At 47.2% G+C, this 26,423-nt stretch overlaps 1 protein-coding gene across 1 annotated transcript in view; it reads right to left on the minus strand.

Moving 5' to 3' along the window:
- Nucleotides 1–26,423, minus strand: part of GPC3 (glypican 3) — a 172,927-nt gene that overhangs the window by 55,992 nt on the left and 90,512 nt on the right. The window contains exon 4 of the mRNA XM_066640180.1: nt 3,091–3,224. Coding sequence (XP_066496277.1) covers nt 3,091–3,224 — 134 coding nt within the window. The remainder of the gene's footprint in view (nt 1–3,090; nt 3,225–26,423) is intronic.

Consider the following 26,423-nt stretch of genomic DNA (forward strand, 5'->3'; position numbering starts at 1 on the left):
CTGAGAGCAGGTTATGTGGCATGCAGATGCTAGTGCCTTCCAATTAAAAAATGGCTATTTATAGGGTTGGACCACAGGGCACTTTGTGTCTCACACACACACACACACACACACACACACACACACACAAATGGTTGGCAACCTTCAGTCTCGAAAGACTATGGTATAAGCCTATAGCACCCAGTATTCCCAGGTGGTCTCCCATCCAAGTACTAACCAGGCCTGACCCTGCTTAGCTTCCGAGATCATGGTATAAGCCTATAGCCCCCGGTATTCCCAAGCGGTCTCCCATCCAAGTACTAACCAGGCCTGACCCTTCCGAGATCAGATGAGATTGGGCATGAGCAGGGTAACAGCTGCTGTCTCTCTCTCTCTCTCTCTCACACACACACACACACACAGAACTTTTATTGATGTTCTAAGACAGAACCGCAATGTCCGTACTCTGCCACTAGGTGCTGCTACAGTGCCATTGCAATGCCAACTTCAGCATGGCATGTATGGCAAAGAACAATTATAATAGAGTAACTGTGTTCAGCAGATTGTTGCAAATCCAAGAACAAGTCCTGCAACACCTTGAAAGGCTAACACTATTATTAACACTTTTATCACCACACACTTATTGTGGCAGAAATTTCCTCCCTGCCAACTGCAACTGAGTCCATTAACTCAGCGTTTCCTCAAACTGTTGGTCGGGGTCGTGAGCCAATTTCAGGAGGGTTTCCATTCATTTAAGTGTATATTCTATTTTTAATACATTAGACTTGATGCTACCATGATATGTGACTGCATTTGGGGAAATGTGACAGACCTGGACTTTGAACAGGCTACTATCTATATATGCTTCTAATGATGATAGTCAATGGGACTTACTCCCGGGTTAGTGTGGGTAGGATTGCAGCCTTCAGAATACTTGGGGAACTTTTTTTTAACCCATTTCTGCCCAGCCCACAAGTTGTACACATTTGATGCCTGTTCCATATATGCAACACTGGGTTTAAACAGATCAGTAACTGCTTCGGAGGGTTCTTTTTTATTTCAAATAAATTTTTAAAAACTTATACGTATTGTAAACTTTAACATTATTTACTTAATTTGATTTTGTCATATGAGGGGTATTAAAATGTTTCCTGCCCGATGCGGTCACTTCCAGCCATGACATCATTTCCAAGTTAATGACATCACTTCTGGAGGGTCCCAACAGATTGTCATTCTAAAAAAATGGGTCCCAGTGCTAAAAAGTTTGAGGACCACTACATCAGCCTATTTCTGGGACTACGAGCAGGGCAGAGACATGAGTCAGCTGCATCAAGGATGCACAGGAAGGTGTGGCAGGCTTGGCTGAAGGGAGGTCATCTGTGGTGACTAATTTGCAAATGGTTTGAAATTTGATTTATTACACAGGTCTACAAAAACAATTTAGCTGCCACAATGTTTGAACATATTTAGGATGTTCCTGGGTGATGAATCCAAAAATGGCATCGCTCTAGCTTTGGGAGTATGCCGTAGCCACCTCTTAAATGCAGATTCATGCAGCTTCCTCGTGAGGAAGCAAATGCCATGACTTCCTCACAAGAAAGCTGCATGAATCTGCCTATAAAAAGGTGGCTATGCCATACTCCCAAAATCAGAGCCAATTGTACACAACTGATGCCATTTTTTGATTCAGCACCCCAAACATACCCCAAAATAGGGCTAACATTCCAAGATCCAGGTCTACAGAGCTTGCGTCCTGAGTACACTTCTGTACTGCAGAGAGTCATGGACTCTTCACTCACAACAGGAGAGGAAACTGAACGCTTTCCACATGCGCTGCCTCCCGGCCACATCACTTCCAGGTTAATGACATCACTTCCTCTGGGTCCCAACAGATTTTCATTCTAAGAAGTGGGTCCTGGTGCTAAGACATTTGAGAGCCACTGTCCTATCATGAACACACTATGCAGGATCATCAACCACACACTAAAGTTGTCCATTAGCTCTACAGACCTGTTGACAAGCAGAAGAGCAAATGCTGCCTCACCCAATCCCCAAGTGTTGCCTCAACATGCACAAATCTACAGTCGATAGCGGTTTCTCTTTTTTCTTGTTAGCATTTCCTGTTATTTATTTTAACAGACGGCTTGAAGCAGTAAATCCCTTTCAGCCTGAAGTAAACTATTATAAAGATTAGTTGTGAGCTGTAAAGTACCCAGCTGGGGGCAGAGAGAACAGCTACCAGCCCTTGCAATGCTTCCAATGGGAGCCCTCTTCTCTTTCTGCTTTTATTTATTTTTGGGGGGCTTTGTTTTAATAAGCCAGACAGGTTTTTCCCCATAAGCAGATTCTGGCAGAAATCTGCACATACAGGCTTTGCAATAAAGAGCAGAAAGCACATGAAATATGATTCTTCATTATGAGGATGTTGTTCTTTTACCCTGCAGCGTTGATGAGGAATAATATAGCAGGGATCGCTGTTTGTCTCCAGCAGTAAACAAGGTGTAGTTAATGAACGACATTAAAAAGGAGAGGTTTGATCTTTAACAAAAACGAGGGCATCTATCCATGCCAGCAAGTTAACAGCAGACCATATGAGACACTGAATTAGATTTCCTTTGGGATTACTCAGAGGAAGGTGCCATCGTTCACCACGCAGAAACACAAACAACAAGATTATTCTCAGTGAGACCTTTCTGCTAGTCTCTCCAAAACTGATCTATGCCAAGACTAGTTTCACACAGTGGGCTGACACCTGCTGAGGACCAGAAGTGACATCATTAAGCAGGAAGTGTCATCATTAAGCAGATGATGGCCAGACATAAGCACTTTGTTATCAAAGAGGAACTCATTAGATGCGAATGACAGAAGAGAAAATACGCAGATCTTGATCATATTTTCAAGATATGGAAGCACTCGGTTAACACAGGCCACCCTTTCAGCTGCAGCACCACTTCGCAGCTCAGCAACTGAGAGGTGCTCTGCAACAATTTTAGTACCTTGTCAGTGCTAAATACACACACACACACACACACACACACACACACCCACCCCGCATTGGGGGAATTCCAGTTAATCAAGTATGTTTATGTGGGTTGATCAAGGATTTCTCACCTCCTCCTACTGGACAAGGTTTCCTCGTGTTCCACGTGTGCAACCCTCAAGAGTCTCCTGTCCACGAAAAGGTCCTCAGGATACCAGGCTGACCTGTAGTGCCTTGGCTGAGAATGGCCACACAACTTGCTAATCTGAAAAAGGAAACATGCAAGCATGAAACCCCCCTCTTTTCCTTCGTACTTTCAGGTGTTGTCTTTGCATTGCCCTTTGAAACCAAGTGTAACTTAAAACCGAAATTCATCTTTCAGGGTTTCTTTACAACATGCCAAAACATCCGCATTTGGACTCTTCCATCCCTACTTCACTTTAGATGCATTTAGCTCACAACCATTATCTCATAATTAAATTACATGACTAATCGCCAATGGATCAGAGGGTCAAGGATCTATAACAGTCTGCTCTCTTAATGCTAACATAATAGTAACTTACTGTGCATGTCTACTCAGAGGTAAGGTCCACTAGGTTCAATGGGGTTTCCTTTCAGGAAAGTTTGCACAAAACTGCATTAAAAAAGCCTTGCTACCAGGTATACCACTCTGCAGTTCATGTTGTTGAAATAATAAGATCAAATTACAACTCTGATGGTCAGCAAATTTCCTCATTAAATCCAAGTAATTCTTCTTTAATTATTGGACAGGTTCCATACAACCCAAAGGCTGCAATTCTATCCACACTTACCTAGGAGTAAGCCCCACTGATTGTGGTTGTTAAAAGCACAGTAGCCAGAGAAAAGTACAGGTCTGTAACATTTCCCCAAATGTAGTCATATACCATGGTAGCATTAAGTTTAATGTATTCAACATTGAAATGAATGGGGACCCACCTGAAATTGACTTGCGGCTCACCTAATGGGTCCTGGCCCTCAGTTTGAAAAACACTGTACTACTGAATCAGTTTGAGTTATCTTTAATTCCCAATACTTGTCACAAAAAAGTTCCAGCTGCCAACATTACACAAAACAATAATTCTTCTTCCTTCATTACCTTTCCATCTATAGAAGTCAATAAAAGCCATTTTCCATATCCAATGGTTAACATGTGGAGTTTCCAGAGGAACAACTGGCTGGCTGTCATATCAAAAGCACCACAAGAAGCTTGTAACACCTCCAAGGCTTGCAGATTTATTGCAATGTTAAGTTTTTGTGGGCTCCACTTCAGCCCACCTTATCAAATGCACAGAGTCGGTACCAAAATAAACTTGTCAACCTTTGAGGTGCTACAAGACGATGCAGAATTTCTCACCATCACTTTGCTCGTCCATTTATGCCTCTTTCGAGGAGCGCACGGTCAGGACGGCTCTGATGTGTCCTTGAGCTTCAGCAGTTATGGATGGTGCACAGTCGCTCAAGGAAGGAACGTTAGCCATGCGTGCGCAAGGACTTGACAATCCTGAGTCAGTCAATGAGGGAGGGCAGCAGGGGTCACTCTCCCAAGCGGCAGAGCTTGACATGAGAGGTGCGCAACCTCTCCGGTATTAATGTGGCGCGCATTGTGTGGCTGACATCCACCTGTCAGGCTCCAGAGACTTAAATCACCGCATGCCACTTCTTGCACTCTGATTGTGACACTTCATTCAATCACGGAGGGGAAGGGACGGGAGAAAGACAGATAGCAACTGGAGTCTTGAAATGCGGCGTCCATGGTTCAAGAGGCTGGCTGTGTTCAGTGGCTTCCGATAAGCGCTGTGGCGCATTGATGTTAAAGAGAGATGTCAATGCTATCCATCAGCAGTCCCCATCACCAACATTTCTAGGTCATCAAGCTCAGGGGACAGCACGCACAAGAGTAATTACCTACAGAGGAATAATTGTCTAAGCTTCATTTGCTGTGTTCCTTACAAATCAGGAGCGCCCTCTGCACCTGACTGCGTTCTCTAGAGCATGGTTCATAATATCTACACTAGTTTGGAACAGTGGTTCCCGATGATCAGTCAGGTGCTGCCCCCTTAAGGGGGTAGCAACCTTAGCGGGGTCCCACAGGTTCTGTTCGTACAGCACTTCTAGGTTTCACTGTTGCTGCCAAATGAGGGTTACAAAAAAACCCATTTTTACTTACCCGTGTTCAGCCACATGGCAGCAAAATCCTGAAGTGCCATACTCATGGTACCTACAGGTCCCCCGATTGGTCACTAGTCTCTTTAAGGGGGTAGCATCCCAAAAGCAATTCCAATGGCTGCCCTAGGGGGTTCCAACCCCCAGGTTGGGGGACACTGGTTTGGATGAAAAATGAAAGGAAGAAGAAAAATGAAAGGAAGGTATGATGGAGGTTTATTTATAGAAGTATACAACATGTGGGGGGGGAGATGTTTTACATCTTCTTTTGGAATACTAGAATTGCAGGGTCACCCATCTGGCCTGAGAGTTAAGGTGGTGTAAAAAAAAAAGAAGACTACTTTCACACCATGCGGAACTTACAGAATCAACTTATAGAATTCACTGCCCCATGACAGCTTTAAAAAAAATTAAGACAAATTCACAGGGAAACAAAGTCACAAAATGGCAATTAGTCAAGAGGGCTAAAGGGAAGCACCAAGTTCAGAGAGCATCTATCTCCAATCATCAAATGCTGGTGAGGGCTGCAACCTTCATAAACAGCTTGCGGGTTAATGGTTTGGTTGGATCCAGCAGGGTAATATGGTAGTAGCATTCACCCCTCCTCACTACATAGGGATATGGCCTACCTTGCAGGGCCATCATCCAAAAGAGACTTGCTGGCTCAGACTCTCTTATGGCAGCAAAGTTCATTCATTCATTCTGCCCAAAGTCAACGATTTTCAACCTTTTCCATCTCCGTCCCCCTCCACCAGCCCAGCTGCACCCTCGCCAAAGCTAAAAGAAGGCTCCTCTTCCCACCCTATCACCGCCACTGGGTGGGTGGTTTGTTAAGTAAAATTAGAGACATAGCGCACTCTCTCCTACCCGCCCCGGCGGTTATCAGCAACAGCTGAGTTTACACAGGAGGCTGTTTTGCAGAGCAAGACTGTCAAGATGCTCCTGTCTTAATTACCAGTTTAGCTATCAGCGGGACAGAAAGGATGGTCTCCTTGACACTGTCTTTGTACCTGCTTCTGATCCCTGGCATTTTCCTCCCCAGTTTATTTTTTTTGGCTGCTCCCTCTGTCAAGAGCCCATCTCCTCCTCCCCCACATGCATCTCCTAGGAACATGCCAGGCCTTGGAGCATCAAATCCCCCCAAGGGGCCAAAGATGCATCCATCACACCAAGCAGAAGGTCACTGAATGAACAGAAGCACTCTTTTCTTTCCCCCCTTTAAGAAAGAAGATACATATACAGTGGGCCCTTGGGATCTGAAAGGGGTCTGTTCCAGGACACCCCCACCCCACACACACACACACAGATATAGATTTCTACAAATAATGAAATCTGTGGAAGGGCCTCATAGGACCTCCCAGACGTGACGGGGCTTTCCGGTTGCATCCGGGAGGTGTTTTCAGATGCAGGGAGGCTCTCCTTAGCCAAGGGCGCACGTCTGCCTATATTCAAATCCACAGATGCCAAGCCCAAGAATGAGGAGGATCCACTGGGAAAGGAGCGGTATGGCCCATGGATGCCCATGTTAGTGTGTTGGAATAATCCATCCTTGCTTTTTTTTTTATCCCGCTAAGGTCCATCTAGGTCAGCCAGACGCCTCTGGATGCTGGAAGCGCATGAAACCACTTTGAGCCAACTTAGTCCTCTGATCCCTCAAAAGCCCAATAGTGTCTTCAGCCACTCTCCAAGGTCTCTGCCCCTCCTCCCTCAAATCCTCTGAAGAGGTGACATCAAGACTGAGCTGGGAACTGTCTGTACCACCACTGCAAAGCAATTCATTCCCCCCACAAACAAGACACAAAGTGGTGGATTATCCCTACCCTCTTCTCCCTGCATTTGGCACTTAGGGTATCTCTAGAGGTAGAGGTTAAGAACATAAGAACAGCCCCACTGGATCAGGCCATAGGCCCATCTAGTCCAGCTTCCTGTATCTCACAGCGGCCCACCAAATGCCCCAGGGAGCACACCAGATAACAAGAGACCTGCAAGGCTTCCTGGGAATTGTAGTTAAGAACATAAGAACAGCCCCACTGGATCAGGCCATAGGCCCATCTAGTCCAGCTTCCTGTATCTCACAGCGGCCCACCAAATGCCCCAGGGAGCACACCAGATAACAAGAGACCTGCAAGGCTTCCTGGGAATTGTAGTTAAGAACATAAGAACAGCCCCACTGGATCAGGCCATAGGCCCATCTAGTCCAGCTTCCTGTATCTCACAGCGGCCCACCAAATGCCCCAGGGAGCACACCAGATAACAAGAGACCTGCAAGGCCTCCTGGGAATTGTAGTTAAGAACATAAGAACAGCCCCACTGGATCAGGCCACAGGCCCATCTAGTCCAGCTTCCTGTATCTCACAGTGGCCCACCAAATGCCCCAGGGAGCACACCAGATAACAAGAGACCTGCAAGGCTTCCTGGGAATTGTAGTTAAGAACATAAGAACAGCCCCACTGGATCAGGCCATAGGCCCATCTAGTCCAGCTTCCTGTATCTCACAGCGGCCCACCAAATGCCCCAGGGAGCACACCAGATAACAAGAGACCTGCAAGGCCTCCTGGGAATTGTAGTTAAGAACATAAGAACAGCCCCACTGGATCAGGCCATAGGCCCATCTAGTCCAGCTTCCTGTATCTCACAGTGGCCCACCAAATGCCCCAGGGAGCACACCAGATAACAAGAGACCTGCAAGGCCTCCTGGGAATTGTAGTTAAGAACATAAGAACAGCCCCACTGGATCAGGCCATAGGCCCATCTAGTCCAGCTTCCTGTATCTCACAGCGGCCCACCAAATGCCCCAAGGAGCACACCAGATAACAAGAGACCTCATCCTGGTGCTCTCCCTTGCATCTGGCATTCTGACATAACCCATTTCTAAAATCAGGAGGTTGCGCATACACATCATGGCTTGTACCCCGCAATGGATTTTTCCTCCAGAAACTTGTCCAATCCCCTTTTAAAGGCGTCTAGGCTAGACGCCAGCACCACATCCTGTGGCAAGGAGTTCCACAGACCGACCACGCGCTGAGTAAAGAAATATTTTCTTTTGTCTGTCCTAACCCGCCCAACACTCAATTTTAGTGGATGTCCCCTGGTTCTGGTATTATGTGAGAGTGTAAAGAGCATCTCCCTATCCGCTCTGTCCATCCCCTGCATAATTTTGTATGTCTCAATCATGTCCCCCCTCAGGCGTCTCTTCTCTAGGCTGAAGAGGCCCAAACGCCGTAGCCTTTCCTCATAAGGAAGGTGCCCCAGCCCCGGAATCATCCTAGTCACTCTCTTTTGCACCTTTTCCATTTCCACGATGTCTTTTTTGAGATGCGGCGACCAGAACTGGACACAATACTCCAGGTGTGGCCTTACCCAGGGCTTTTTTTGTAATGGGGCTTTTTTCCCCCTCCTCCTTGCCCCCCTGCCTGCACCACCCCGCCCCCTTTTTTCCCCCTCCTCTCTGCCCCCACCTTTTCCCCCCCTGCCTGTACCACCCCGCCCCCTATTTTTCCCCTCCTCCTTGCCCCCACCTTTTTTCCCCTGCCTGCACCACCCCGCTCTGCACTGCTGGCTAGGGAGGGATTCGAACCTCCAACCTAGTGCTCCACAGCCCAGCACTCTCTCCATTGGGCTATAGGAAAGCCTATTCTCAAAGTGTTCAGAACTAATATATAAGGTCTTCAGCCCAGCTGGTGGCCATCAGTGCCTCAAGTGTTAGTTCTAAACACTTTGAGCCTAAGAGCTCTGGTGGCTCAGTGGTTAAACTGTAGGACTGAGGAATAATTTTTTTTTTTTAAGGTGGGAAGGTGCTCCATGGCTGCAAAATATAAAGGTTGGTTGCTAGTTGCCAAAAGGGGGGCCAGTTGAGGCTGCAAAACTCCTCAAAGTTCAGTCCCAGGCAGGCTCTTTTTTGGCCTTTTTTTTTTTTTTTTTAAGTTCCAGTTAGGACTTAACCCACAGTTAAGCTCCTGGAGTGAGCCCCCTGCTGGAGGCTGTGGGTTAAGTCCTACCTGGGACTTAAAAAAAAAAAAGTTCAAAAAAGAGCCTGGGACTGAACTTTGAGCTTATATATTTGTTCTTATATATTTCTGGGCTTATATATTTGTTCTGGGCTTATATATTTGTTCTGAACACTTTAACTACTGTATAGGCTTTCCTATAGCCCAATGGAGAGAGTTTCCTATAGCCCAATGGAGCACCTCCCCACCTAAAAAAAAAAGGGGTGTTTCACTCCAGGAGTGCTTTTGCTATCAGGGAGCTCACACGGGATGGACGTGTGTGTGCGTGCGTGCGTGCGCATGTATAAAAAATGGTTTAAAAATAAATGAATAAATAAATAGAAAGTTGTGAGTTCCTGCAGCTATTTTTTTTTACAAAAAAAGCACTGGCCTTACCATAGATTTGTACAACGGCATTATAATATTAGCCGTTTTGTTCTCAATACCTTTCCTAATGATCCCAAGCATAGAATTGGCCTTCTTTACTGCTGCCACACATTGGGTCGACACTTTCATCGACCTGTCCGCCACCATCCCAAGATCTCTCTCCTGATCTGTCACAGTCAGCTCAGAACCCATCAGACTACATCTAAAGTTTTGATTTTTTGCCCCAATGTGCATGACTTTGCACTTACTGACATTGAAGCGCATCTGCCATTTTGCTGCCCATTCTGCCAGTCTGGAGAGATCCTTCTGGAGCCCACCCTTTCTCGCACTTTTTCCCACACCAGAATCTACTTTTCCCTTTGGTTAGCTGAACACTCCAACACAAGTGCATTTCTTACATTTAAAGTTACCATAAAGTGACCCTCAAGTCCATTAACTTGCTTGCTGCTGCCTAAGTCAGTTTAATTAAATTCTTTTCTTGCTTTTCTCTTTTTTTATTTTAAGGGAAATGTTTAAAACATACATTGAAATGATGGGGTATAGAACATAAACTTTTTAATAGTAGTAGCCAGGCCCATTTAACATTTCTACAGGTGTAATAAAAATGCTAATATATGTTAATGTTTAGTCTGTGGTTAATGTTTTGTCTTGTTAATTTCCCCAGGGCTTTTATTGCAGATTTAAATCTGCCATGCTATTCAATGGATTGCGTTCCTTTCTGCTAACTGCAAGGCACAGCTCCCTGAGAGAATACTGATTAAGAAAAGTGAATAAACATCTCACTGGCCAAAAAGGAAAAAAAAAATCACTCTTATTGTGTGTAAGCATTACACATATCTTGTCAAAAGGTGAAAAAAGCCATCATGGGGGCACCCTCTCAAAAAAAATTCCTTGATTGAAACACAAAACAAAAAGCTACTAGTTTATGAAAAACAAAACAAATTCATTTTCTGATTATCTGCTGCTTCTGTTTCCCTTGTTTAATTTTTCAAGACTGGAAGCTAGTTGGGGCAGGGACTTATCCTCCTGCAGTGGCATAAATGCACATTCTTCTGTTTAGTTCTGCCTCCTTCTCCCCCTCCTTTCTCAGCTGTGAGGTCCTTGGGCAGGGACCCACTTCCTCTCACATTCTGTGCAGTACCATGCGCTGATGGGGCTATTCAAATAAATGAGCTCAGTCCCCATTTGGAAATCTTGCAAAAGGGAGATCTATGGTGGTCGGAGAGCAGCTCAGTCTGTGCCTGAATGACAAAGAGTTCAGAATGAGGTGGTAAGGCCAGTGTGAGCACAGAATGGGACACTACAGGCCCCATGGGTCACCAGATGAATAGGAAGTGCAATACCACTTTCTGGCCATCAGCAGTGGTGGCGCTGCGCGCGCGCACACACACACACACACACACACACTTCCTCTCTGGACACAAAGTGCAATGTGCAATAATGAAAATCCCTTCCCCAAGAGAGGGGGCATTTCTGAGAGTGAGGCCTTGTCTGGGGTAGTACCATAATTGTGGAACGCTTCAATAAGCTCTTTGCCTCAGAGGTGTAGGGGATCCTCCGGCCATCTAAATTGCTGGGGCTGGACTCGTAACAGAGAAGGTGCACCCTAAAGGACACAACACCTTTTGTCCTCATTCAGCCTAATTTGTCCTGATCACAATGTGAGCCATCACCCAACCCTACAGCCTTCAATGGAAACTGTTCACTTCTATGGGAGAATTGAAGCAGGGAAGAGCTGAGAGGGGGTTGGGTGGAGGGTGCACGGGGGGGCGTAGTGCTCTGCTTTCTTCTCAACAACCTCAACTTCTGGCATATGAGCCCCCTGTAAGAGAAAGGCCAAACAGCCTGGGAGTATATCATGAACAAGAGATGGCAACTGGGGATGGAAACCCCAGGAAACTAGTGCCAACCTCTGTTTTTGTTCTATTTCACTGATTTGTCACAAGAGCAACACAGTGATTTGGCAATAAAAAAAAGGACTCTAATCAAAACGCCTGTCTCTTTTCAAAAGATAACTAGCTTGGACAGAGTTATGTAAAACAGCTTTTTAAACCTTAAGTTCTTTTGACACGACCTCACGCGCCACAGGAAACAGAGCCCGGCGCCGTGCCCACGAGTCCAATCAATAATGCAACAGCCCTGAATAATTCATTGCCAAAATGTGTAAAAAAAAAAAAAAGGCACCGACACACAAATGCAGAGAACACCACCATTTCTGTTGCGCCCTACAGGATGCCAGGGCTTCAGACTTTACCATGCCAGGGCAGGTTAAGCGGAAGATCGGCAACACCAGAGGAGAGGTGGGGGGAAAAAATGGATCTGGAAAGGGACCATTATGAGGTCTTTCCAAAAAGGTTATCTTTGCTTTTAAAGTCACACCAAGTTGTCAATTACAGAAGGGATGGCTGCTGGGCAGGCCAAGCTGCCCAATGTGCAGGGCTGCAGCAGCGCCAAAAATGGCGGCTGCTGCATCCAGCACGCCCCAGGCAGCCACCACTGCCTCCTCGGGAGAAGGGAACTTCCGTTCCCTTCCCCTGGGTAAAGCGAGCAGCCTCACAATGGGGCCACTCAATTCTACAACAACCCAAAGGTTGGCATAAAACCGTTACCTAATTACCTGTCTTGGACCCCCTTCTTTCCTCCCAAAGTAACTTGTAACAGCCATCAATACAGGACAGAGGGAGGGGGTGCAGAATGAAGACAGGCCAAGTATGAACTTAGGAGAGATGCTCCAGACTAACTGCCTTGCAAATTCTATAATTAACAGACCCCCTTCCTTTTCGCTGACGAGGTAACCAAAGTGCTTAATGTCACAAAATTCCCCTGCTGACAGCTAACAAAACCCCACACGCCAGACAATATGTAACCTCATAGCTGCGTTGGCTTGGTCATGTCATGAGAATGGATGATGGCCGGATCACAAAGGATCTCCTCTATGGAGAACTCGTGCAAGGAAAGCGCCCTACAGGCAGACCACAGCTGCGATACAAGGACATCTGCAAGAGGGATCTGAAGGCCTTAGGAGTGGACCTCAACAAGTGGGAAACCCTGGCCTCTGAGCGGCCCGCTTGGAGGCAGGCTGTGCAGCATGGCCTTTCCCAGTTTGAAGAGACACTTGGCCAACAGTCTGAGGCTAAGAGGCAAAGAAGGAAGGCCCATAGCCAGGGAGACAGACCAGGGACAGACTGCACTTGCTCCCGGTGTGGAAGGGATTGTCGCTCCCAAATCGGCCTTTTCAGCCACACTAGACGCTGTGCCAGAACCACCTTTCAGAGCGCGATACCAGAGTCTTTCGAGACTGAAGGTTGCCAACTACTAGATGATGTTCCAAAACCACCTTTCAGAGCACGATACCATAGTCTCTGGAGACTGAAGGTTGCCAACAAGCTGAAAACAGCAGGACATGTTTTGCTATGGCTAGACCGAAACCAGGATACTTCCCTGTTCGAAGGTGGGGGGCAAAAGCCATGAGGAGGGCAATGGAGAGTGGCGGAGAGCGAAGGCATGAGAAAGTCAGTAAAACTTTACCAGGGAAGGTTAACACCCTTTTGGGGGGACTGTGTTTTTGAACGACAACTGAAATGTATAAAAGGAGGGTCCCACCCTTTTGACACTGCCTTTGAATTGGAGTGGTGCAAACTCTCAAAGGTCACAGACATGTCTGTTGAACAATAAAGAACCTTCAAAGCCTTCCACCTTTCAGTGTCTGCTTATTCGGCCTCAGCGGCACTGGACAGAATCCACCCTGACTACCGAACTTGCGCTGCCCTTCTGGGCAGGGGTACGACAGAACGAAGAGTCTCCATGTCGGGTAGATGGCCTGACACAGAGGTTCAGGATCCCTTGGAGCCAAGCTCCACCAGTCCTGCCTCCCTCCCACCCCCTGCCCCAGAACACCTTCTCCCTGCCTCCCCCATGCCCCCCACCTACCTCTCCTCTGCCCAGCAGTGCTCCACAGGCACTAACCTAGCACCAGTCAGCTCTGGGCTACCATCGGCGCTCCACCAGCGCTAGGGCCTGCAAACGTGCCTTACAGCACATTTGCAACAGTGGGCACTGGCAGGAAGTCACTGCACACTCTTTAGGATTCAGCCCTCAGTCTTGATTTAATCTACAGAAGTGGAAAGAGTACAGGCGCACCTTTAAGACTAGCTAAAAAAGAAAGGGGTAGAAGAAAGGATGTCCAACCTGGTCAGGGAAGAAACAAGATCAAATCCTGCCCCCCCCCCCCGCCAGAAGGCTCACAGGGTGACCATGTGCCAGCCACTGCCAGTCTAACTGATGCTACTGGACTTTTGTGAGAATTAAATGGGGTTGGAAGGGAAGAGAGAAAACCAGACACCAGCCCAGGAGGAGGACTGGACAAAAGACACAAGTGTCAGACTGCCACACTCAACTCTGTCTTCAGGGCCTTCGCAAGACGCATGCCAGAAGGTGTCTAATTTGGGTTTATTGTTCTTTAGTTTGTCATTTCTGATCTTTTTATTTTATTGAGGTTACTGTGATTAATGTGTGAGAATGGATGATGGCTGGATCCCAAAGGATCTCCTCTATGGAGAACTCGTGCAAGGAAAGCGCCCTACAGGTAGACCACAGCTGCGATACAAGGACATCTGCAAGAGGGATCTGAAGGCCTTAGGAGTGGACCTCAACAGTGGGAAACCCTGGCCTCTGAGCGGCCTGCTTGGAGGCAGGCTGTGCAACATGGCCTTTCCCAGTTTGAAGAGACACTTGGCCAACAGTCTGAGGCTAAGAGGCAAAGAAGGAAGGCCCATAGCCAGGGAGACAGACCAGGGACAGACTGCACTTGCTCCCGGTGTGGAAGGGATTGTCACTCCCGGATTGGCCTTTCAGCCACACTAGACGCTGTGCCAGAACCACCTTTCAGAGCGCGATACCATAGTATTTCGAGACTGAAGGTTGCCAATACAATACAATGATTAATGTGTAACTGACTGACTGTTCCTTGCTAGACGGTAGAGACAGCAAACGAGTGGAGGCAAGTGAGTGCACAGAAGTGCTACTGCCTGAGGCAACTGCCTCAATCAACCTCAGATGGGCCAGACCTGGATGTGCAGAAAGTTTCACAGACACACACACACACACACACACACACACACACACACACACAGAGAGGCAGGCAGATTCTTGCCCAGCTCTGCTTCTACAGACTGGAGCTGCAAGGGGTCGAACCCTCCAAGCTCGTCCTGGGCATGCAGGCCAGGAGAAGGCACAAGAGTTGCACAGAGATAAAACGCAATGAGTTTGATAGACCGTTCATTTGGCCTGACAAGGCACCAAAGCAGCACAAGAGATTTCAGAGATTTGATTCCAGTCATTGCGGCTCAAATCAAGATAATGGTTTTCTGTCACATTTCAGGTTGAACTGCACAAACCAAGGAGAACGTTCCCATCTATTACAGTGAACTCTCAATTTAACAGACCTTGATTTGACAGGCTTTGGAAACAACATTTTCTGTGCTACTCATCATATATTTTGCACAGGTCTGCCTCCATTGACTTAAATGCATCCAGATTAATTGATCTGTAAGTCAGAGGACTATAAGCATCTGTAGTCAGAGGACTATAAGCAATCTGTAAGCATTAGAGGACCCTCTTTCCCACATTTGTCCTTTACATTGAGGGTTCATTGTATAGTCATTGCAAATTGCTGCTGGGTTTCTCTTACATACTTTTAAGCTCCATGCAAAACTTTTGCCGACTTTCTCTTGCAGTTCCTGGCCTTCAGGCCCCAGAGTTTAACACGTGTCTGCCAATGGAGGAGGCCATTCCATATAATTTAGAGCAGAGGTGTCCAAAGTTTTTGGCAAGAGGGCCACATCATCTCTCTGACACTGCTTCAGGGGCCGGGGAAAGAAAGAATTTACATTTAAAATTTGAATAAATTTACACCTGTTTACATAAATGAATATATTAAAGATGAACTTATATGAATGAATGAAGGTCTTGCAGTAACTCAAGGCCTATAAAAGGCCTTGCACAAAGCAAGGCTGGCCTTTCCTTTGCTGCCACTACTGCATCACAGACGTGAAACAGTAAGCAGTGGAGGAAGCCCTCATCCCACAGCTCACGCAAAGAGGTCAAACAGTTGCCTTCACACTGAGAGCAGTTGTGTCGGGCCAGTGTGGGCTGCAACAAATCTCTGGAGGGCCAGAGGCTCATTGGAGACTGGGGGCTCCCTGAGGGCCACATTGAGAGGCATTGAGGGCCGCATGTGGCCCCAGGGCCGGGGTTTGGGCACCCCTGATTTAGAGGATCAGGATCCTTTAAAGGTGTCAACACTTTTCCTTCTCCTGTTTTGCAATGGACGTACATGGCTGCCTCTCAGGGAAGAAATCTATTTGTCTTCTCTTGGAGCAATTTAGACATCTGAGCAGCTAATTAGGAAGTGGAGGGGGAAACTTTGGTTCCATGGAGGACCCCAGTTACTCTTGCCTTTCCACCCATGCAAATCATATTCTATTGCTCATCCGTGGATGGGAAGCATTTGCACAGCAACAGAGCTGACAGAGAGAGGCAAAGAGGGGACTTCAAAAGGTTAAGTGTGTGGTCACAGGAACGGTTCATTAAAAAGGTTGCTTGCAGAAGCAAGGCTGGACAAGCAAAGGCTGCAGAGAGGCAAGCGAGAAAGGGTCGCGCAGGGGGTAAGGTTCTCATGTAAACTCAGATCACTCTGCCCATATTTCCACACAACCCAGCCCAACAGCAGACCCAGAAATCCTTGTGCCAGGCCAGTGGCATAGCCAGAGGGGGTGCAAAGCACTAAGTTTTGCAGGGAGCCTCTCCGCAGCATGCAAGCGGCCCCTCCCCTTCAGAGCCATTCTGGTTGAGGGAGTAAAACAGACAAATTTGTTTTGCTCCTCTGCCCAGAATGGCTCCAAGCTCCCTGAAAAACCCACCTTGTCCTCTATGGTGTGCTGCAACACAGGAATGACTTAGCAGAGGGCAGGGAGGCTTCTTCTGGGTTGTGCTGGGCAATTGACCTACAATACTACCCTCCATGGACCTCAGAACGGCCCATAGAAGCCTCAAAAAGCCACTTCTGGTTTGCTTCAGGTGGCTTTCCAAGGCTTCTGTAGGCCACTCTGAGACCAGCAGAAGACAGTAGAGTTGGTCACCCGCCCGGTGTGATCCAGACGGGGCATCCCCACCCTCCTGGTGAGCAATTTGGCTTCTAGAATGACTCTGCATTAGAGCCAAACTGGAGCAAGGGTGGGTGGGAGACCAGTGGTTGGTCTGTGGAACTCCTTGCCACAGGATGTGGTGATGGCGTCTGGCCTGGATGCCTTTAAAAGGGGATTGGACAAATTTCTGGAGGAAAAATCCATTACGGGTTACAAGCCATGATGTGTATGTGCAACCTCCTGATTTTAGAAATGGGCTACGTCGGATGCAAGGGGAGGGCACCAGGATGAGGTCTCTTGTTATCTGGTGTGCTCCCTGGGGCATTTGGTGGGCCGCTGTGAGATACAGGATGCTGGACTAGATGGGCCTATGGCCTGAGCCAGTGGGGCTGTTCTTAGTGGTCTTGTGACCCACCAGTGGATCGCAACCCACAGTTTGGGAAGCCCCAGTTTAATCTTTTTTTGAAGCTATCCAAGTTCCACACCCTTCACCCCATTTGATATTTCGCCAGCGCTGTACCAAGCTACTGAATTCTTGCTCTGAAAAACCCACCGGGGTCTGCCACTACAGTATGCAAACAACCATGAGACAGTTTCAAAAATCCACCTCTAAGAATGCAAAAGGGTTTATCCAAGTAAAAAGAAAGAGGGGAGAAAACCCACTCATCAAGCCTGGAAGCCTTTCCTAATGTGATCTTCAGCAATTAGCCACTGTGCCCTGCTTATGATTGACTATCATCTTTGAGGAGAAGAGCAATATTCTCTTGGAAACGGAGCATTAACTTGTCCACCAATAACTTTAATAAGGCACATTTCAAATTACTGCTCACAAAACCAGAGCAGGGCTGGGGGAGGGGGGAAAGGCTACTGATGATACCCAATCTCCTTAATTAGGCCTCTCTCCTTCCCTTCCTCTCTATTAGCAACTTAATAGCAAGTGTACATATTTAGATAAAGCAGCTCAAGTGTGGCACACCAAGGAAAGCTGGCCGTTTAATTACCGGCCGGTAGACAGTAATCACAATTTCAGAATGCATGAATTACAGCAACCTTGTACGCTCACCGCTCGTTTAGATTTACAGCGCCATAAAAATCCCCACTGGGAACCATTCCAGTAACTTCTTGGCTTCCAGCAACATATTGAAGATGACCAGCCACACCCATCATCTGAAAATACTTTCTTCTGACAAGACATTTGGGTGGAGAGTTAGGACCAAGTTTCTCCTTCTAGCCTTGGATTTCATTTGAAGGCATCTCTTCTTTCCTACATTCAGCTGGTGATAAGAACATAAGAACGTAAGAACAGCCCCACTGGATCAGGCCATAGGCCCATCTAGTCCAGCTTCCTGTATCTCACATCGGCCCACCAAATGCCCCAGGGAGCACACCAGATAACAAGAGACCTCATCCAGGTGCCCCCCTTGCATTAGACATAGCCCATGTCTAAAATCAGGAGGTTGCGCATACACATCATGGCTTGTACCCCGTGATGGATTTTTCCTCCAGAAACTTGTCCAATCCCCTTTTAAAGGTGTCCAGGCCAGTCACCATCACCACATCCTGTGGCAAGGAGTTTCACAGACCGACCACACGGTGATGATGAGACACAAGGTTTTCTTCTGTGGTGATACCCCAACTAGAGGGCTCCAACTAGAGGACTCCCTCCCAGGAAAGCTTCCATAGCCCCATCACTGGCTATCTTGCCTAGCCAAGACATTTTTGTTTCAAAAGGCATCTCCTTTACCCAGGGTGGTGCAGTGGTTCAGGAGTTAAACATACTTAGACCTGGAAGATCCAGGTTCACAACCCCACTCAGCCAAGCCATGAAGCTTCCTGGGTGAGACATCTCCCAGCCTCACCTAGGTACACCCAACCTGAGCTCCTTGGAAATGTGAAACAAATAAATATTCTTATTTGTTTGTTTAAAGGATTTATACCCCACCTTCCTACCACACTCAAGGACATCGAATACGGCTTACAAAATAAAACACCAATACAGTTACAGATAAAACATTAAAACAACAACACAACAGACTCCAATGGATCACAGTTAGAATTACATTTCATAAGAAGTGCCAATCTCAGATGGCAGCAATAAAATGCTTTCCTAGACAGAGAGGTCTTAAGACCCCACCAAAATTGTTCCAAGAGGGGGCCATTCTTAATTCCAGGAGGAGGGAATGCCACAAACAAGGTGCCACCACCAATAGAAAGGCCCTATTTCTTGTCACCACCCTCTCACCTGGTTCAATGGTGGCACAGTTAGAAGAGCTCCCTCTGATGACCTGAGAATATGAATGTATCGGGCAGGAATATATGGAAGAAGGCGATCCTTACGATCTGCCATCGGCACAGTTGAAATTCAAGACACATCAAGCCTCCATCTGAGGTCTTGTCCAACACCTTTTTCAATGACTTTCAGTGGACTTATAATGCTCACAAAGTTATAATGCTGGACAAAGTTCCAAACAACACAGTCCTGGAACGTGCTGGAATTCCTACCATGTATGCACTGCTGAAACAGAGACGCCTGCGTTGGCTCAGTCATGTTGTGAGAATGGATGATGGCCGGATCCCAAAGGATCTCCTCTATGGAGAACTCGTGCAAGGAAAGCGCCCTACAGGTAGACCACAGCTGCGATACAAGGACATCTGCAAGAGGGATCTGAAGGCCTTAGGAGTGGACCTCAACAGTGGGAAACCCTGGCCTCTGAGCGGCCCGCTTGGAGGCAGGCTGTACAGCATGGCCTTTCCCAGTTTGAAGAGACACTTGGCCAACAGTCTGAGGCATAGAGGCAAAGAAGGAAAGCTCATGACCAGGGAGACAGAGCAGGGACAGACTGCACTTGCTCCCAGTGTGGAAGGGATTGTCACTCCCGAATCGGCCTTTTCAGCCACACTAGACGCTGTTCCAGAACCACCTTTCAGAGTGCGATACCATAGTCTTTCGAGACTGAAGTTTGCCAACATAATGCTCACAAGGGTTCACCAAGTAGAGAGGGATTGCAATCACCTTAGAAGACTGGCCCAAAAGATGTATTCCAGTGATCAAAATTGCTATGCTGCTGCTGAAAAAAAAATGGAACTCAACAGTACCAGAAAGCATCACACTTGAAATACAGATTTGGGGGGGGCACTAGTGAGACATCATTTGAAGGGCCCTTCCCAAATCAGTCCCAAGTGGAATAGACCAGGAGGAGAGAGAGGCCTCTGTACTGTTAAGAAGGAAGACAGAATGGAGGTCAGAACCATGCATATTTGCAAAAGGATATTCTCAATCAAAGGGAGCCAGATCTAATCAACTTTTCCAAGGCTGAAATGCACTAGCTACAATGGACAGGAAAAAAACAAACCCAGATAGGCAGCAAGAAAGCCTTTTGTCTAGTAATAGCAAAAAAAAAAGCCATTGATACACATCGAGCACTTCTTCAAAAGAAAAAACACTCCACAAATATAGGATTTAAATTTGAAAATAACAGTCCCACTGCAAAGAAGCAAAACCCAAGGAGTGCTTTTTGTGCTCCACATTCTGGGCAAAATCATCTCTGATTAGATTAAGGGGGGGGGGGAACTGGATGAAAGAAATTCATTCCCAACCCAACCACAAATCCTTGCTAGGGAAAATGACACAGCAACTGTGATCACTTCAGGGTGCTATATAATCTGACTAGCTTTGTAATAATGTCCTGGAGGCCCAAGTCAATTCAGAATAAGAACCGAGAGACCCAATTCAGAGCAAGGGCAATCCCTTTATGAACCTCTTCACTGGGTAAAAGGAGGTATAGTCCCCTACATAAGCCACATGTCCTCTCAGATTATTGCGGAAGGCTCTGCTCCATGTCCCACCTTTATCAGAAATGTGGCTGGCAAGAATGCAGGAAAGAGCCTTCTCCACTGCAGGCTCCAGGCTACAGAATTCCCCGTCCCCAAAAGATCTAATTAGCTCCCACATAATATGGTGGCTTTTAACTACCAGGTAAAAACACTTTTATCCCAAAAAATAGCTTTAGGTTGACAGTCAAAATCCCCCCTGCCACAAGTCTGAATACCAACCATAATGTATGAATCATTTTCGAGGCTTCTGATCTACTGAATCATCAGTTTTAGCAATGCAAACATGAATCACCCATGTTTGATGATGAGCCGCCTTCTTTCCAGGTTCAAATCGCCGATCAGCCAAAAGGTTTCCTGGATGACCGTGGGCCAGCCACCATTTCTCAGCCTCACCTACCACATAAGGTTGTCGTGAGAACAAATGGGGGGAAGGAACTAAGTACACCAGTGGTTCTCACACAATTAGCAGTGGGACCCACTTTTTAGAATGAGAACCTGTCAGGACCCACCAGAAGTGATGTCATGATTGGAAGTTATGTCATGGGGCAGGAAATTTTTGACAATCCTAGGCTGCAATCCTACCCACATCTGCCTAGGAGTAAGTCCCATTTACTATCATTGTTAAAAGAATATACATAGTAGCTTGTTAAAAGTACAGGTCTGTAACATTTCCCCAAATGCAGTCACACACCAAGGTAGCATCAAGTCTAATAGATTAAAAATAAAATACTGAAATGAATGGGGACCCGGCTGAAATTGGCTTGTGACCCACCTTGTGGATCCTGACCCACAGTTTGAGAAAGACTGAAGTACACAACACTGAGCAACCTCAGTGAGAGGAAGGGTGGGATAAAATGGTGAAAAATAAAGTAATAAAATGGAGGATGGGTTTTGCCGTGAGCAAAATGTTTGCAAATGCAAACCCCCCCACTGCAGTGTGGCTCAGCCCTACTTGAGACTCTCATACTAGGGGAAAAAAATGAAATCACCAGCCCTATAAGGAAGAGGGCACAGAACGCCCTGCACTCCCTGCAGTTTTCCAGGTTGAAACTCATCTGCTGGCTGACAGGGGTCAATATATCAGAAACAGGCAGTTGGGGAGTAAATAAACAAGATGGAAAAAAATCAGTCCAGTAAAGTGAATCCCTCTGTGAATTAATGTCAGCAACCACTACACTCCGTACTTCTGCGCTCCTCACGCTATAAGCATAATAATTTCTACTAGGAAACTGGGAGTGCCAGGGAATTCAGCACAGAAATTGATTCAGGTTGGAGAGGTCTGCCTGCATAAATAATGGTGGGGACTCAGAAGGCTCAGCTGTTGTAAAAAATGCAGGCAGCTAAACTCCACTGTGCCTGAGACTCCTGAAGTCAGGCTCAAACCAAGTGAGTGTCATGCCATAGACGGGGGTGGGGAGGAATCCACATCTTTGAGGCAGAGCCAGTGCTTTGGATGCATAAGATGATGCCCAGTTTGAGCACAGGCACCTCCATCCCAAGGACGCTGACAAACTCCTGCCAGGTACCTGGACAGACACTGCAGTCTCCATCAGCTGCCGGGACTGGAAGACAGGCACTCCACCGATAGATGCCTCTGTGGGATGGCATCCACACCATCAGCCAAACCCAAAGCTCTTTCTTCCTCCCCTCCCTCTGAAAAGATGAACCTGGAAGATTATGCCAGCACCCATCAGGAAGCAGCTAGACCCACCACCAGGTGAATATAATTTTAAGCTGCTTCGGAAGCCAACCTGGGCTGAGAAGCAGGACAAAGATCAAATGCCAAAAAGCTGCCAACATACTGAACACATGCAGCTTCTGCAGAGCGAGACCCCCAGCTGCTCTGTATGGTCTAGCTCCCCTGGGTTTCCTGGAAATGCCACCTGATTTTGAACCCAGGACCTTCTGAAGACTGAAGGGCTATGTCAGAATGCCAGATGCAAGGGAGGGCACCAGGATGAGGTCTCTTGTTATCTGGTGTGCTCCCTGGGGCATTTGGTGGGCCGCTGTGAGATACAGGAAGCTGGACTAGATGGGCCTATGGCCTGATCCAGTGGGGCTGTTCTTATGTTCTTAAACTACAATTCCCAGGAAGCCTTGCAGGTCTCTTGTTACCTGGTGTGCTCCTTGGGGCATTTGGTGGGCCGCTGTGAGATACAGGAAGCTGGACTAGATGGGCCTATGGCCTGATCCAGTGGGGCTGTTCTTATGTACTGAAGCAGGCACCTCACTGGCCCCTCCACAAAGGACACCAGACACTCCAACCCAGAGCTAGAGAGATGTGCTCAAAACTCATGGACCAGCCCCACAAGTCAGATCTACACCTGAGCAGTCCAACGTTTATTCATTACACTATGCCCTGCCTGCTCCCCCGTTACCAGGATGATTGACATTCTGCAAACCAGACTCTCAACCCGCTACCTTGTGCGTGTAGCTGCTGGGGGGCAAATAGACATGAACAGTGATGCAAATAAGAAACAGAGTCCGTTTGGCTCCAGACGACACAGATCGTTCCAAATCATGTCAGGGAGCCAGTTTCCCACTTTGCCGCTGTGGATTACTGCAGAAGCCAACTTCTGCCGCTAATTTCATTTCAATTCATTTGCAGAGACACATCCAGCGAACATAAAAGAGGAGGAATACAATTCATTGCTGACCCTCCTTGCCACAAGCCCCCTTTTAAATCAAGGGGAAATGTTTACTTCTATAAGCACTGGGACTTCATCTTCTACATCTGGAAATATGTGCATTTCAGGAGAGGTAAGGACATGTGTTCCAAAGGAATAACGGTGTGTGCAACTCCAATGGAGCAAGGCCACTTGAAAGCCTCTGTCTCTTTCTGAGCAGAACTGCTAGCACAAGTGAGTGGTCTGCTGTAGTGGTGGGAGGCTGCTGGCAGGAGAAAGGAACTCTGCAGGTTGAACAGGCGAGTTACCCTGGAGGTGGGGTCCAGGAGGACTGCAGGGCAGAACCAGGGTCATTTGTTGGGGGAAAGAAGGGGAGCTAATTTGCTTAAAGTGGGCATAATTCTCCATGCAGAGCTTGGCCTTGGAATCTGGCAGAACACACCCCTGTTCCAGCATGCAAGGACTTTTATCCCGTGGGGAGGTATCCAGCCTCAAGGACTTCAAGTTGACCCCCAACCAGAAGTAATACAGTCTAGGTTATTGTCCTGGTCTTTTTGTAGCAGACTGTGGACAAGGCGCTTAATGATTTCTACAGCACCATTAACATGCTTTGCAAACAATACAAGGGAGGGCACCAGGATGCAGGTCTCTTGTTGTCTTCAGTGCTCCCTGGGGCATTTGGTGGGCCGCTGTGAGATACAGGAAGCTGGACTAGATGGGCCTATGGCCTGATCCAGTGGGGCTGTTCTTATGTTCTTAACTACAATTCCCAGGAGGCCTTGCAGGTCTCTTGTTATCTGGTGTGCTCCCTGGGGCATTTGGTGGGGCCTCTGTGAGATGCAGGAAGCTGGACTAGATGGACCTATGGCCTGATCCAGCGGGGCTGTTCTTAATAAGAAGGAAACAGGTCCCTGTCCTGAGGAACTTGCAATCTTAAACCCAAACTAACTTACAGCTCCATCTTATGCATGCTTAGTCAAATAAGTTCTGCTGTGTCAGTGGGACTTCTTCCCAGGTAAGCATGCAAATGATTGCAGCCTAAGCAAGGTATAGAAAAGGGGGGAAGTAAATCATTCAGAACTATTTGTAACCTTCCAAACCACTCATTTGTTTTCAAGTCTGGTCGCTACAGAGAGTGGAGCAGCCAGCAGAAACAATTCAGCATCCCATTACACAATTCAGCAGCCCCAAAACAAAAGGAGCTGTGAAAAGGCACCACAGGAGGCCTTTCCTTAGAAGGATGGCAGAGGAGAAGCACAATGCCCAGGGGAAAATGTGCTCTCATCACTGAAACTAATGATGAAAGTGTTGGAGAATCAAGGTCCGTCTGGGTCAGGATCCCATTTCCAAAGGCACTGGGCAAGTGTCACCAGAAGCCTAAAAGCCAGGCACAAGCCAAGACTCTCCTGTTGCTTTCAACCATCTACAGATCTGGGGTACAGCAAACCCTCTTTATCCACGGTTCTGGCACCCATGGATTTCACTATCCACTGATGAGGGTCCCCTCTGAAAAACATTTCAAAAAGTAAAAATCAATCTGAAAATAGCCATTCCTATCTTCCTGCTGCAAAACTGTGCCCAATTGCTGCAAGGCAGTCTTTTGCACTCCCAGCAGCAACTTCTGGGTTGCACGACCTCCTCCCTCGGCCCTGGATCGCTCCAGAATTGCTTCTTGATGTTCAGAAGACTGCCCTGCAAACGGGCTCAATAAGGTAGTGAAGGCTATTTTCTGACTGATTTTTAGTCTTTGAAAAAATGTTTTTAAAGGGGACTCAGTACTCACGGATTTCGGTACCTGTGGATTCCAAAGGATCTCCTCTATGGAGAACTCGTGCAAGGAAAGCGCCCTACAGGTAGACCACAGCTGCGATATAAGGACATCTGCAAGAGCGATCTGAAGGCCTTAGGAGTGGACCTCAACAAGTGGGAAACCCTGGCCTCTGAGCGGCCCGCTTGGAGGCAGGCTGTGCAGCATGGCCTTTCCCAGTTTGAAGAGACACTTGGCCAACAGTCTGAGGCAAAGAGGCAAAGAAGGAAGGCCCATAGCCAGGGAGACAGAGCAGGGACAGACTGCACTTGCTCCCAGTGTGGAAGGGATTGTCACTCCCGAATCGGCCTTTTCAGCCACACTAGATGCTGTTCCAGAACCACCATTCAGAGCGAGATACCATAGTCTTTCCAGACTGAAGGTTGCCAACTGCGGGGAAGGGGGCAACCAAACCTCCTCAGGTACCGAGGGACTACTGGATCTCGTCTCTGAACAGCTGACACGCTAACATTAAAGTGCATTTTTTTTTAATTGGGAAGCACCAAAGTTGATTAATTGGTTAAATTAATTTACAGTTTGAGAGGCTAAGAAGGTGCCCCTGATTAATCAGGGAGTACATTTAAAAACATTCAAGTGCCATACAAACAAAGACTGCAGTTGGCAAAAACCATCTTAGAAGAGGCATTTCCATTGTGTCTCATGCAGAAGGGGATGCATTTCCTACGTTTAAGCAGGTATCCACAGCAGTAAAATGTAACTGTAGAAGTAGCATTCCCCATTCCACTCACAAAAAACGGAATGCCTCCAGCACGTGCATAAACAAATAATCACCATCAAGGTAAAGCCAACAAGGTAAAGAGTTACCTACACAATCTTCACCTGTTGGTGCCTTTTATGCAGAACTGTGACACCCCCCCCCCCATGCAGAAACTCCAACTGCTTTGTCAAGAGGAGGTGAAGTAGCAACCAGAGAGGTATTACTCCTGTTTATTTTTTATTCCACTAAAGTGCAAGGGGATAAAAATCTGCAATTTGGCACCTTCCAGCAGCAGGGGAAAGGTGGGATATCAATAACTTAAATCATCCAAGGCATTCCCATTTGGGAGAGGCACAAGAGGGACTGCCTCTTCTGAGACAGCAGCTCCCGCAATATACACACACATCATCTCATATCAAAGCGTCCCATCTTTTCTTCCACTGCGGACGTGTGCAGTTGAACCGATCCAAGCTTAAAATTAGCACATTCTGTAAAATTGGAAGGACAGCCCTGAAGTAATTCAGTCGGAGCATCTTCAGGGGATACACCGACACCTTCCTCGGTTCTCTGCTCTTTGACCCGTGCGTGTACTTGGGCTAAGTTCGTACATGAGCTATAAACGAAGAGAAGAACACCCTTCCACAATGTCTTAATTAAGAGCCTTCTCTGGTTATCCATTTGAATCTTTGTTTACCTTTAATGTACCAGCAAATTGTTCACGAGTTATTAATCCCAGAACAGAGAAGTCATCTGGTATAAAATCACCTGCTTTTCTT

Source organism: Tiliqua scincoides, chromosome 12, assembly GCF_035046505.1.
Source record: "Tiliqua scincoides isolate rTilSci1 chromosome 12, rTilSci1.hap2, whole genome shotgun sequence".
Lineage (NCBI taxonomy): Eukaryota > Metazoa > Chordata > Lepidosauria > Squamata > Scincidae > Tiliqua > Tiliqua scincoides.